This window comes from Rosa chinensis, chromosome 4, assembly GCF_002994745.2.
Source record: "Rosa chinensis cultivar Old Blush chromosome 4, RchiOBHm-V2, whole genome shotgun sequence".
Classification (NCBI taxonomy): Eukaryota; Viridiplantae; Streptophyta; class Magnoliopsida; order Rosales; family Rosaceae; genus Rosa; species Rosa chinensis.
This window is the reverse complement of record NC_037091.1, coordinates 61,684,856-61,699,375: the sequence shown is the minus strand read 5'-3', so window position 1 is coordinate 61,699,375 and position 14,520 is coordinate 61,684,856. Positions and strand designations below refer to the sequence as shown.

At 40.8% G+C, this 14,520-nt stretch overlaps 1 protein-coding gene across 1 annotated transcript; it reads right to left on the bottom strand.

Annotated features, from left to right (window-relative positions):
- Nucleotides 1-6,294: 6,294 nt before the first annotated feature.
- LOC112197671 (galactoside 2-alpha-L-fucosyltransferase) lies at nt 6,295-8,972 on the bottom strand. Its single transcript, XM_024338436.2, has 2 exons — nt 8,520-8,972; nt 6,295-8,006 (listed from the first exon to the last, which is right to left on the bottom strand). The coding sequence occupies exons 1-2, from the start codon at nt 8,776-8,778 to the stop codon at nt 6,514-6,516; spliced, it is 1,752 nt and encodes a 583-aa protein (XP_024194204.1). The 5' UTR covers nt 8,779-8,972; the 3' UTR covers nt 6,295-6,513.
- Nucleotides 8,973-14,520: the final 5,548 nt, after the last annotated feature.

Sequence of the window (14,520 nt, the reverse complement as noted above, 5' to 3'; positions counted from 1 at the left end):
TGCCTGCTGAGGTAATGATGCCCAAAACTGTACAAGTAGAGCTTCCTGGTGGAAAAAAGAATAGAGGCCGGCCTTTGGGATCTAAAAATAAAAATCCCTCTAAAACAAAGAAAGTTCCTGCTAAAGATGTCCTGAGTGTTCTGTTTTCATGTAAGCCTCCTAACCCTAACTTGAAGGGCAAGGAGAAGATATAGGTTTTTCTTTTATGTTTGTTAAGCCTATAAACTATGTAAATGTTTGGCATAGTTATAGGCTCGCTTTAAATAGGTGAGCGATAAGTTCAAATATAGTTGGTCTATCCTATGTGTCACTTTGGGTCCCCCTCGAATCCTTGTTCTGTACATTGTTATGTGATAGCAGGTGGGTATATAATGGCCTTCTTGGTATGCGTTTTATGTCAATGAAATTATCATTACTTAAAAAAAAAAAAAAAGTTAGTTTATTTGTTATCTTAAATATTATTTCAGCCAATTTGCTACCTTATGTTTTTCAAAATTAGTCAATTTACTCTGTTATATTAGTTTCTCATTTTTTTTATTAGATAAACAACTCAAATGCTACAACTAGTTTTTCGTGAGTCGAACTCACAACCTCCCACTTACAAAGGGGAGACTATGCCACTAGACCAAATGGTACTGGGCTAGTTTCTCCATTTCTTCATTCAAACGTTGATTAATTTTAAAAATCTAGAGTAGCAAATAATTAATTTTAAAAATCTAGGGAACCAAATTGATTAATTTTGAAAACTTAAAATAGTAAATTGACAATTATACCCAGTGTTCTAAAAATCGGTCTAGATGGCCAACTAGGTGCCGCCTAGGCACTGAGCGCACCTTCGCCTCCCCGATTATGGGATAGGTGATTGAGATAATTGCTTGCAGCTTTAGCGGGGGCCTAGTCAGGCTTGGCGGACACTAGGCGGTCTAGGCTGTTGGAATTGGGCGCTGGGCGCTGTTTTTTTTTCCTCATCAAAATTGAACACCCACATCTCGAAAGCATGTTCTATTTGTTCCTCTCAAAACCCAGAATTTCAGAAGACTCTGATATGTCTTTTCTTTCTCTAACCCAATAACCAAACTTGGTGATCTCTCTCTTATTCTCTCCTTGATGGATGACAGCAAAGACATATAACACACACACACACACACTCACTCTCTCTCTCTCTCTCTCTCTCTCTCTCTCTCTCTCTCTCTCTCTCTCTCTCTCCTTACACCGATCTGGCTCTCGCTCTCCTTGACTCTGATTCACACATGTTGATGGATATTGACGCTAATTCTTTGAATTTTTTTTCTTTTTTTTAGAGAGAGAGTGGAGCGATAAGGGAAGCAAAGGATGAAACTGAAGAGCGACGCGTGAGATGAGAGAAGAGAGATGCAAAACGTGACGGCTTCTCTCGATTAATCCACGTGGATTATTAAGTGGTGTGGTAGTTTTTTTTTGGGATAGTAGCATGGTGGTTGACTACTTGACCATTGATTCTTCTGGATAAGCTATGCATATTATAATTGGGTGCTTGATAATTATCTAATACTATAAGCAATCATTAAGAGCATGTAAAATATTTTATCAATTCGTATTTTCTATAAAGAAATTAAAATTAAAATTAAAAAAAAATAAAACCGCCTAGACTTCCTCTTGGGCCTCTAGGCGCTAGACCTTTGGTCACCGCTCGACTAGCGTCTAGTGATTTTTAGAACCTTGATTACACCTAATAAATTTAAGATTTTTTCCATTTACAATAATTCTAGGGTCATTTATCCCACTTACCCGATTATGTTTTTTTTTTAATTTCCCCTTATCCATGAAGACTCTAATAAGGTCTTCCCTAATACCCAATTAAGTTATTATTATTATTTTTTTGCTTTTTTTTTTTTAGACTATTTTACCATCACCCCTTTGTTACATATATATATATATATATATATATAGAGAGAGAGAGAGAGAGAGAGAGAGAGAGAGAGAGAGAGAGACTTCGCCGGAGTCTAGTCATCGGTCAAGGGACTTCGGTCACCAGCCGCCAGATTAAGGCCAACGATCGCTGAATTCCAGTCACCGGTCACCGAAATTCGATCACCAGCCGCCACCTACCCGACTTCTCTGAAAACCACACCAGAGGTCCCCAAAGAGGTCGTCGGAGATCTTATAGGTCGTCGGAAAGGTTTATTGCCACCAAATAAACATTTATTGCCCCCAATAAATCTCTATTGCCCCTAATAGAGGGGCAATAAACCTCTATTAGGGGGCAATAGAGGTTTATGAAAGCTCACCGGAAGTCCTTAAAGAGGTTGTCGGAGATCTCGTATGGAGCCGGAGAGGTTTATTGCCCCCTCAATATACCTTTATTTCCCCCAATAGACCTTTTGGTCACCAATATGGGACTAATATCCATAAAATTAGACAAATAAAACATTAATTAAGGAAAAAAAGAGGAGATTACATCAATTCAAAACATTTATTGCCTCCAATAGACATCTAATGCCCTTTAATAGACCTTTAACAAACCTCTATTGCCCCATAATAGAACATTTTTTATTTTCATTTTCTTTCCTTTTGGGCCTTCTGCCCCAATTTTACCCAAAAAAAAAAATGATTTGGGCACCTAGAAAATGCTTTATGCACCTACCGGTACTGTGAGAGATCCGGCGATCCTCTCCCTTCTCTTCTTCCTTCTCCGCCGGTTGTAGACATGCAATGTGAGAGACCCAGTTCAACGGTGCTATTTGATTTCCAGATGGGGGGAGCTAGAGAAACACACCAACAGGCACACCAGAATCTTTGTTGGAGTTTATTGCCCGGAATTGGATTGCCCGGTTCCAAGATTGCTATCGGAGTTTATTCCCCCGGCAGTCGGCGTTGGAATCGCTATCAGAGTCAAAGTCCGTGCTGTATGTTGAAGTCGAAACCGGAATCAGAATTTGGGCTGCATGTCTGAGTCGAAGTCGAAGTCCATACTGCACGTCGAGTCCCTGTTTGAGTCGAAACCGTGCTGCACGATGACGAATAGAGCCTCGATGCCGGAATGGATTTGAACCTCGACGGTGACGTGATTCTAGTGGCTTCCAATTGAGCCTCTACAACGGCACTGAGGAGAGAGAGAGAGAGAGAGAGAGAGAGAGAGAGAGAGAGAGAGAGAGAGAGAGAGAGAGAGAGAGAGAGAGAGAGAGAGAGAGAGAGAGAGAGAGAGAGAGAGAGAGAGAGAGAGAGAGAGAGAGAGAAGTGGCAGACTGTAGTTTATTAATTAGCTTAAGGGCAAAATTGACATTTTACTTTAAATTGGGTGAGTATGAATTGTTCAAGTAAATCCAGAATATGTATCTGGCCCAAACTCTAGGTTACTTGACCTAGTGGTAATATGGTTAGAATTAGAGATAATATTGGAGAATCTTGGAGATATCCAATCAATGTAATATTACGTTTCCTTGTACAACTCTGATTCTATGTCTTGTAATCCTCTGTATAAAGAGGCCCCTATTATCAATGAAAGTACGACTCAATTCTCTCCCAATTTCAGTTTTCCTTAAACATGTTATCAGTATGAAGCCCTAACCCTAAACCTTGAGCCGGTCACCCTCCCAGAACCTGCTTACTGCACATACACTTGCACCTGCCCCAGCCCAGGGCAAAAAAAAGGTGGACGCGGGCCTAGAAGAGAAAAAAAGGAAAAAAGAAAGAAAGAAGGTGGACACGGCCCAGAAGAAAAGGAAAAAAAAAAGGAAAAGGAAGGGCAGCCCACATCCAAACAATTCCGGCCGACCACCGCCAAGCTCCGGCAACCAAATTCCGACCATGATTTCCAGCCATTTCCGGCGACTTTTTCCGGCAATTTTCTATACTTTTCAAGGTATGTTTTAAGGGTTCTATTAGTTCCTCTTTTTGAAGTTTTTTATTGTTTTTCTCCCATCTTATGAGAATCTTCCGGATTATGGTTATCGTTGAGGGACGCCTCAACGTTAGAACCTATTCCTGAGAATATAGAGCTCTTTAAAAATTATACTAGTATACATGAGATGTGGGATAGAAACTCCATCATGATTGATGATGTATTCGTGCATTTCATTTTGCATGAGTTCGTTGCGTCCGATGATATTAAACCATGGTCAGTTGATGAATGAATGCCAATGTAGAGAAAATTGACATAAATGGAAATATGCGATCCAGGTTAAGTTGGATTCTCTAATGAAGAGGAAGGTTTTTGAGCCAGTGATGCTAACACCTCCTGACATAAAACCTATTGACTAAAGGGTCTTCGTTAGAAAGCGTTGATGAGAAAAATAGATAGTAATCTCGCCTTATGGCGTAAGGCAGTTCACAAAAACACCATGGAATCGACTACAATGAGACATATTCTCTCATAATGGATGTCATTGAACTCTACTACCCTGTTATTTTGGTAGTTTTCGAATAACTGAACATGCAGTTTATGAATGTGGTCACTACGTATCTCTACGGGAATCTAGATAAGGAATATACATGAAGGTTTATGGTGAACTTCATTCAAGTGGCTCGAGACCACGGAGCGCGTTTACAATAAGGTTAAAACGCTCACTAAAGTGACTACTTGATTGGAAAGGGATATGGCCACGCATTTCCATAACAAGTTTCGAATTCTACCGCGGTTCATGTTGGACATTATCTTCATTAGAAGCCCTTTAAAAGTTAAGGGAAACCGCTGAACACTTGAAATCTGAGTTTGAGATGAAAGATCTTGGGAGAACACGATTATGTCTCGGTTTGGAATTTGAGCATTGTGTTGATAAATGCTTAGGCGTTTTGACAAGGTCAAGCCTTCAAGCACCCTCATGATAGTCCATAGTCTTGATCCTGAAAAGGATCATCTTTGTCCAAAGGATGATGACGAAGATGTGCTAGAGGCAAAAATACCCTATTTAAGTACAATAGGCGCATTATTGTACTTACACCAATGCACAAGACCGGACATCTCATTTGCAGTGAACTTGTCAGCTAGGTATAGTTTTGCCCCAACGCTATGCCATTAGACTGGTGTAAAAGATAGCTTTAGATACTAGAGATGTACGACTGATATGGGCATGCTTTATCCCTATAGAGAGATGATGGACCCATCACACATCAAAAATGTCTCCAACACTGGCCTGCATTCTCTATCCCTATCCCAAAACGACATTAGTATTTTGGAAGGTTTTGCTAATACTTGGTATCTCTCTGATCCACACAAAGGTCATTCCCAAAAATGTTTAAGTGTTCACCATGGGTAAAGACAGTGATATCTTGGAGGTCTACAGAACAGACCCTAATCGTTATATCTTCGAACCATGCAGACATGATTGCTCTTCATGAAGCGATTTGTGAATGTATATGGATTGGATCCATAATTACGCATGTTCAAAGCAATTGTGGTTTGAAGTCCGCCACAGATGAGCCTACGAGCATTTATGAGGACAATGCTGCTTGTTTTGAACAAATGAAGCAAGGCTACATCAAAAGCGACAACACCAAGCATAATCAGCAACAACAAACTCTTCTCAAGATCAAAGTGAACTAGGTTCGATCTGAGGACAGTATGACAGGCTTGCTCACTAAGTCATTGCCTAAATTCTACTTTCGAGAAATATGTTGGTAGCATCGTTTGCAGAAGTTATCCGAACTCCCATGACCGTAGTCATCAGGGGGAGATGCAGACATCATGGGGAGATATCTACATGTATGGTCTCGAAACATGAAGGGTGTGTTGTGCTCTTTTTCCCCTTCGACCGAGGTTATTTTTGTCCCATAGGGTTTTTGTTACTCGACAAGGTTTTTAATGAGGCAACGAGATGAGCACCACGTTTGGGCGACACAAGGGGGAGTGTTCAAGTAAATCCAGAATATGTGGCTGGCCCAAACTCTAGGTTACTTGACCTAGTGGTAATAGAGTTAGAATTGGAGATAATATCAGAGAATCTTGGAGATATCCAATCAATGTAATATTATGTTTCCTTGTACAACTTTGATTCTATGCCTTGTAATCCTCTATATAAAGAGACTCATATTATCAATGAAAATATGACTCAATTCTCTCCCAATTTCAATTATCCTTAAACAAGAATAAAATTTTGTTAGTGGGATCAGTAGGAATACATTTGCTCAATTTTGTGCTTTGGGTCAAGGACCCAATAAATTTGACGGGAATACATTTGCTCAATTTTGTGCTTTGGATCAAGGACCCAATAAATTTGACATGACCGTACGCTGTATATTCATAATTTTATACTTGTAGAGACAAAAGCCACCGCTACCCTTATACTTCTCCTACTCGGATCAATCAGAAATTAAAAGTTGGGTAAATAATGAATGCATGCATGATGCTTGACCTAGCTTCAAGTTTATAGCAAAATGATTCTAGCTATCAAATAAACCATATGATCTAACGTTCATGTGCAGAAAAATTAATTATGGTCGCATTACAATTCAATAAATTAAGAGAGATAGAAGCTCTGTAAGTGATAATGAATTCACTATTAACTAGCTGGAGGCCCCAAGAGAAAGACTGAAGCTCTATAAGTGATCATTATGAGTATCAATTAGCTGAAGGCCCCAGCTGATATCCTCACAATGTCTCACATGAGGTACTATTGCACCTGTATCAGTTCCTCTTTTCTCCTTGCAGTCCCACAATGGTGGAGCGTGAAAACAAGGCTCCATCGATTGGAGCCGACGACAAGGCGGATTTGGGACTGTTTGGTTTTCCGGCTTGAAGAGAATCCATGGTTTCAGACCTCCAAGACCTTGAGCCACATACCCAAATGTTGACCATGCACTTGTGACCAACACATCAGAGAAACTGAGTAGAAACATTTCTGCTAAGGCTTTTCTGTCATGCAGTTTATCATCAGTCCTTTGCTCTCCTTCATGGCTGGGTTGGAAAACCCCAATTAAGTCCCCAGTCACAGTTGGATGTTCCCAATACATACTCCTCAAATTCTCAGAGTAATCTGGTTTTAAAGAAGTCATCAGTACCGATTTCAACTTCGGGGTCCCTGACGATGAACTGAAGTCCACAATAGGCTTGTTCTCATCCACTCGAGGCAACAATTTCTCACTAAAAACACAAGCTAAAATTTGATCCATCACATGCTTAAAAGGACCAGGCCCAGCCGGCTCGAAAGTTCTTACTTGAATCCCAACCATCTCGTCGGCCTTTGCCAAATAAGCTTGGTAGTACCTTGTGATTAGCCCCCATACATGATTTGAAGGGTGGAAGAGATACCTACCCAAGTGGTGGAAAACAGTCTCTCTTTCAGGGAACAACTTGTTAAGTTCTTGCTCAAAAGATGGCATCAAGAAAAGTGATGGGACAAAGTAGTTATCCGTTTTCATAACCAACCAGTCTACTTTCCCAAGATGACTCTGCTCTTCATCACAGAAAAACAACTTGTCTTGCTGATCATAATCATGGCCTAGATGAAGATATACGTACGACGATGGTAGTGACAATTCCGATGAATTACTAGTCTTTTTCAACATGTTACCGTAACAACGAGGAGATTTCTGATCGAACTTGTCAAAGTGGCTTTTAATGGGGAAGTGATTGGAGAGAAGCCATGATGTTTCTGAAAATGGCTCACAAAAGAGGTCAGGCAAGTCCTTTCCAGGGTCAAGGAGAAGGACTCTGTTTGTGAGCAGAGCATATAGGAATGCTGCGGTTATACTCAGTATTCTGTTTCCCAAGCCACTATTAGCTATCCATACCACATACTTGCACTCATCTGTTGCACCAGTGCTCTTACCATTAAACTTCTTCTTCAGTTGTTTCAGTGATGCGCTGTAGGGTTTGGAATTCGGCCCACACCGTTTATGAAGTTCTTCATAGCTTCTGAGTCTTGAAAGAAGATAAGAAGATGGTTTGTGGGTTGAGATTTTGCGGTAGAAACTTGATTGGTACCTGCTCAAACAAGACCCTTCATCAAACCCAGGAGCAAGGAGTCCATCATATAATTTGTCTTCTTTGGGAATTTGGGTAGGTAATTCAATCTCAGGTAAAACATTTTCTGCATTGGGGAACTGAAAAGATCAAATTTTGTTCTCCGCAAGCCAGAAAAAAAAAATGGAGTAGGATTTGAATTTTCAATTTCAGTCAACTAAATTTTGTCATTTACATACAGTATCAACTTGTTAGGTGTATGAATTTTGTTACTAAACTAACATCATGGGCTCATAAAACGACTTGAGCCACCTTATTTGAATTTTTCAAACAATTTTAGGTACGTTTTTGTACACTTTGAACAGTATACCCGATCGAGATGGTAAAAAATTATTAGGGTTGAAATCAGAACCTTCTGTGACATCATTTTCGCGCCACATCGTCATCAGCTACCAAACCAACTTAATGATGTTTATGACTAAGATATGAAATTATAAAACAGAGATAACGTTTCGATACGTAAACGATAACATTTTATAGTTATAGTTGTGTATGAAATTGATCATGACCATATATGTCCATTTATTTCAGGGATCATAACTCCTATCAAATCCAAAAGAAGGAAAAAAAGATATGTTACCTGCTGAATTTGACGAGGTGATATTTGAGACAGGTGCTGGTCTTCGGAAAATCTCAATATTCGACGAGGTGGCAACCGGAGACTTCGGCGTTTCCAAAACCCTTGCGTCTGCGAAACCCCTGATCCGATCGGGAGGTGGGTCGCGAAGAACAAGAGAGATAGTTATGAGAACTGGGAGAGACACCAGAAGAGAAGCAAAGATCTTCATCAGATTCATTACAAAAGAAAACCCTGAGCTCAACAGATCGCCAAAAACCATGTAATATTACTCGCTGTTTGATTTGTAAAGAGCACACGGAAGGAAAGAAAGTAGGGCTGGGCTGGACTGCGAGGACTTTATTTCGGAGTTCTTGGTTGAAGAAGAGGCTCTGTTTCGGAGATGGTGGTTATACCAAGTCCTGGTCTTAGAAATGAGCGGGTTTCGTTTCGTCTTCAACGGTCCAAACGTGGCGATGATTTATATTACAAGGTATTTCTGTTCCTGGACCAAGTTACGTATGACTTTTATATGCCAAAATAATTTATAAAAGTCAAATATTTGATTAGCATTCCTGGTGTGTGATGGGTTCGAATCCATCATCTCTCTGTAGGGATAGAATAAGTCCATATCAATCGTACATCTCAAGTACCGAAAGATATTTTTTACACCAATCCAATGACGTCGCATTGGCGCAAAGCTATATCTAACTAACAAGTTCACAACATATGAGATGTCCGGTCTTGTGCGTTAAGCTAAGTACAATAATGCGCCTATTGTACTTAAGTAAGACAGTTCTGCCTCTAGCACATCTTCGTCATCATCCTTTGGACGAACGAAGAGGATCATTTTCAGGATCAAGACTACGGTCGATCATGGGGGTGCTTGAAGATTTGACCTTGTCAAAATGCCTAAGCATTTATCGACACGATGCTCAAATTCCAAACTGAGACTTAATCGTGTTCTCCCAAAATCCTTCATCTCAAAATGGGATTTCAAGTGTTTAGCGGTCTCCCTTAACTCTTTAAGGGCTTCCAATGAAGATCATGTCCAACATGAACCGCGATGGAATCCGAAACTTGTTATGGAAACGCGTGAGCATATATCCCTTCCCAATCAAGTTGTCAGTTTAGTGAGCGTTTCAACCTCTTTGTGAAACGCGATCTGTGGTCTAGAGCCACATGACTTGGGTAAATAAAATTCACCATGAACCTTCATGTATATTCTGTATCTAGATTCCTAGAGAGATACGTAGTGACCACATTTGTAAGCTGCATGTTCAGTTATTTGGAAACTACCAAACTAACACAGTAGTGGAGTGCAATGACATCCATTACGAGAGAATATGTCTAATCGTAATCGATTCTAGGGCGTTGAGAAGCCTTGTGCCATAAGACGAGATTACCATTTCTTTTTCTTATCACGCTTTCTAACGAAGATCCATTAGTCAACAAGTTTTATGTTAGGAAGTGTTGGCATCACTGGCTCTAAAACCTTCCTCTTCGTTAGAGAATCCAACTTAACCCAGATTTCATCTTTCCATTTAGGTCAAAATTATGTACGGTGGCATTAATTTATTAACGGAGCATGGTTCGATATCATCAGACTCAACAAACTCATGCGCAACGAAATGCGCGATTACATCATCAATTATGATGGAGTTTCTATCTCACGTCTCATGTACACTGGTGTAATTTTCATAGAGCTCTATATTCTCAAGAACAGGTTCTGACGTTGAGGCGTCTCCCAACGATAACCATAATCCGGAAGATTCTCATGAGATGGATTTTGAGTGTCGATGATCCAAGGATTGGGTTGTGCCAAAGTAACATTCGAACCCACGGGCCTTCCATGCATCCTAGCTGGGGCCATGACCTATGACGCTAGAGTGCCACTCTCTATGGCGTTCGTGTCATGCCTACCTCTGTGTAGGGTGGCGCTACGTCCTCTCTTAGGGATGTCATTCCTTGCAGGCATATTTGCAGCAGATGTGTGATCTCGTCACTTTAACAGGGATCGAGATGAGACATAGTGGGGATAGACCACAACAATTCCTGTCGTTCCTGCTGAACATTTGTATTCTTATCTCCCCCTAACAACGGGAAGACTGACTCATCAAAATGACAATCTGCAAGACATGCGGTAAAGAGATCGCCCAGCAAAGGCATTAAGTGACGGACGATTGTTGGAATCTCAAATCCAATGTAGTTACCCATTCGTCTGTAAGAACCTATCATAGTGTGTTGCGGCGGCACAATTGGCACATAAATGGCACACTTAAATATGCGTAAGTACGATACTGGTACTTAGTCACTAGCTGTAACACAGAGGTAGATTGAGTGGCAGTGGGTCGTAGACGAATTAGCATAGCTGCATGAGATATTGCATCACTCCAAGCGAATATAAGGAGATCGGTGCGCATTACCAATATCCGGGCTACAATCGTAGTCGTTTTCGCGAGACCATTTAGGCATGTTCATGGGAATATGATGTCAAACATCTGTCCCATTGCAATAACCATCGAAAGTATTCTATGTAAACTCTCTAGCATCATCAAATCCAATTGACTGAATAGGATGATCTGGGAAGTGAGCCCATACAGGTCCAAGTGGACAATGGCATAGCACATGACCAGCGTGTTTGCTTGTCAGCCAACATCATGAGATATTAAATGTTCGCAAGTTGGTTGAAATAGTCCACCGAATCCCCACGGACTCTATGTAAGAACAGAATGAGTATTTTCATATCCTTTCCATCGGATGGTCTCAGTCCTAACTTCCTTAAGAAACAGGCTTCGTAAAACGAGCGAGAGGCTTTAAAAGAAACCAATGAAGATTTTAGTTGGGCCTGAGCGTTTGAAACGCTATTTGAAGCAAAGTTGGTGATTGCAGCATCACCAAGGGCGTCATCACCATGATGGACGCCATCCATGGAATCATGCATAGGGAATGTGCCAGCCCTGGGCTGGTGGTGGACCGCTGCAATGCCAGAGGCAGTGGCTGTGGCGGCGATCACACTTAGTCCAGGAATTAACCTTTGCTTCGTGCTTCGTTTCGCTCAAAAGAATGGATGTCCGTGTGAAGTCTTTAGTAGATGGATCATCATATCATGACTAGGATGACCTATCCTGTCGTGACAAAGCCAAAATCTATCTAAATCCAAGACACCTTCTCTTATAACTTTATAAGATTTAATAGCTCGAATAGTGACATAGAGTTCACCAGAGAGACACATAAACTTTTCTAAGATGTGTCTTTATTCGCAATCGTTAGAGGTATTGCAAAGGAACTCATTTCCTTTCTCTACATGCTTTTTCGTATGGAATCCGTTGGCTATTCGTAGGTGTGATTTGCCCTATGAGCGTAGAGAGTTTCTTTGATAGTAATCAAGGTGCCATTTGTCAAGGAGAACTTGGGCTATCCCATGTCCTTGAATTAATACTGATGACCCAGCTATCGTAGTTACAAAGTAATATACTCATAATCAAAATGGAGTCATAATGAAAAGAACTCAAAATTTTATTCATAAGCCAACAGAGTACATCATTGTCTCTTAACCATTAAGAGAATCTATTCCAAATGCTAGCTAATGCAAAACAAAGGTGTAGTCGTTTGACTTCTTTCGGTAACTCCAAAATAAATATGACCAGGTGAGTAGAGATATGTCAGTGGAGTAAGGCTCGCTTAAGTACCATTAATCTCAAAACCTTCATAGACATCACACTTATTTAGGATGAGCCTACTTTGAACAAAGACTAAACCATTGGCATCTACTACAAAAATATATGGCAATTGCCTATTACATCTCTTGGAAAATAAAAAGACTTAATCAAAATCGTCAGTCTCTGGATCTTGGCCTTTGAAGTCTTCAACCCTTAGAGTGAGATCATCATCTTGATCTTCTTGCTCCATGTAATGTGCTTCCCTTGCTTCACGATACGTCTTGTACGCATTAGTAACGTTCTAGGGTGCATTACATGCTTTGGCCCAATGTCCGGACGCTCCACACTAAAGACAAGCATCATTATGGTCAAGCAAACTTGATCGAGACGTGCTTGGGGAGCGTTAAGGACAACTATGATCCTTGGTGGCGCCACCACCACAGCCGGAGGCTCTGCCTCTCTCTCTCTCTTTACACGTTGATCTCCACAGTTCCGTGCATGCCTATCTTGGCTGTTTCCTTCCTCTTTGGGGTGAGAATATGGATCCGAACGTCCATAATTATCCCTTTCCTTAGCGTTTTGCTCCTTGCGCCCTCCCTTAGGGGCGTGACTATAATTAGATTTTGGAATTGGCTTTGCTCCCACGGGTCTAGAGTTATAGTTCTTCACAAGTATGTTGTCATGCAGGGAGCAGGGAGTCATAAACATTGCCAAATCGCTGCTCGAGTTCTACCCATAGCTTTCTAGGGTCTTCTTCATTGAGGTACTTATTCTGGAGCGCGTCATTCTTGTGCCTTGTCATGAGAATTATGTCTTTAGCTTTATTGCCCTCTCTCGTAGCTCTGTTCGCTTTAAAAGTGGCAGCTTGTTGTGGAGTAAGCACGTTTTGACTTGGCTCTCGGATTGTATCTAGTATCCCATCAGCCTTAAGATGCTGGCACACATCACAGACCCATTTCTGGTATCCTGCGCCTATTGTCTCTAGTGGAGCGAAGCTCAACTTGTTCAGGTTACTCATCCTAAAAAACAACAAAAGATTAGGGTTAGTTTCAGAGCGAAAAGGCTACCACGAAAACAAGAAGAATTTATGAGGGTAGTTGCTTCTAAGTAATTAGGAATTTCTGAGCGTAGTCGCTTCCAAGAAATTCGATTCCAAGAGGGGTTGGATTAGATCAAAACAATGATATTTGTGGTCGATCGTTTCTTCTCAATAAACTCTAAGTTTGGAGGAGTCTACAAGCTCCAAGCTTGGAGTGAATACGAACCCCCACAGTTCGGCTTAATTAGGTCTCCTCTATGATGAAGAAAGGAAGGTAGAAGAAGGGAGTTTGCAAGTCTCCGAGAAAAAGAAGAGAAATTGAATAAAAACTCAAAAAAGGGGAATTTTTAGTAAAAATTACCTTGAAATAGATCGCCGGAAAAGTCACCGGCGGTGGTTGGAAAAAGACGTCGGCGATGACCTATCATCGAAGGTGATGTGGCACCGGAGCTAACGTGGCAGTTGGCTGGGCTTTGACTTCTTTTGGGCTTTGATTTCTTCAGGCTTTGACTTCTTCTGGGCTTCTCCTTCCTTTTTTTTTTCCTTCTTTCTTTTCTTCTTCTGCCGGCTTTTCTGTAGATCGGTTCAGCAACTTCTAGACTGGTTTTTAAAATTCTGCTTCCGGTTCCTAAATCCTGGGATCGAGACGCTACTGGTGGCAAAATTTGGTAGCAATCGGAGGTTCGGAAGGTGGTGAACCGGTGCAGGGATCCTCTTTTTTCTTCTTGGAGGGCTGGTTCGATACTTCCGGTGGCCGGTTCGGTGGTTTTTTGACCGGTTCACGTGGTTCCGCCACCGGTTCTGGAATCTTGGGATTGAGGGCTTCAATATATGCGGGGTGGTGGCTAGGGTTTGAAGGCTATGAATTTAAGGTTTCAGGGTTAGGGCTTCATGTTGATAACATGTTTAAGGAAAATTGAATTGGGAGAGAATTGAGTCATACTTTCATTGATAATAGGGGCCTCTTTATATAGAGGATTACAAAACATAGAATCAGGTTGTACAAGGAAAGATAATCATACAATTAATCGGATATCTATAAATATCTCTGAGAATATCTCTAATTCAAAACTCTATTACAACTAGGTCAAGTAACCTAGAGTTTGGGCCAGACACATATTCTGTATTTACTTGAACAAGCTAGAGATTTTCTCAAATTAATGCATAAACTATGTCCTTAACTAGGCAAAGGATCATAAACCGATTCTTTTATAGAGATCTTTAAATACAAATCCACTCATCAGTAGATTTGGGGAAAAAAAGCGGAAGTGACTGATTTTGCTTTCTAATACATTTTTTCTTTTTAATCTGAAGGCTTAATTGG

Excerpts from the sequence above, each read along its gene's own strand:
- LOC112197671 (XM_024338436.2), bottom strand. The coding sequence starts at position 8,778 with ATGGTTTTTGGCGATCTGTTGAGCTCAGGGTTTTCTTTTGTAATGAAT. Across the intron at positions 8,007-8,519 it reads CACCTCGTCAAATTCAGCAG|AAAATGTTTTACCTGAGATT; the intron begins GTAACATATCTT and ends TCCCCAATGCAG.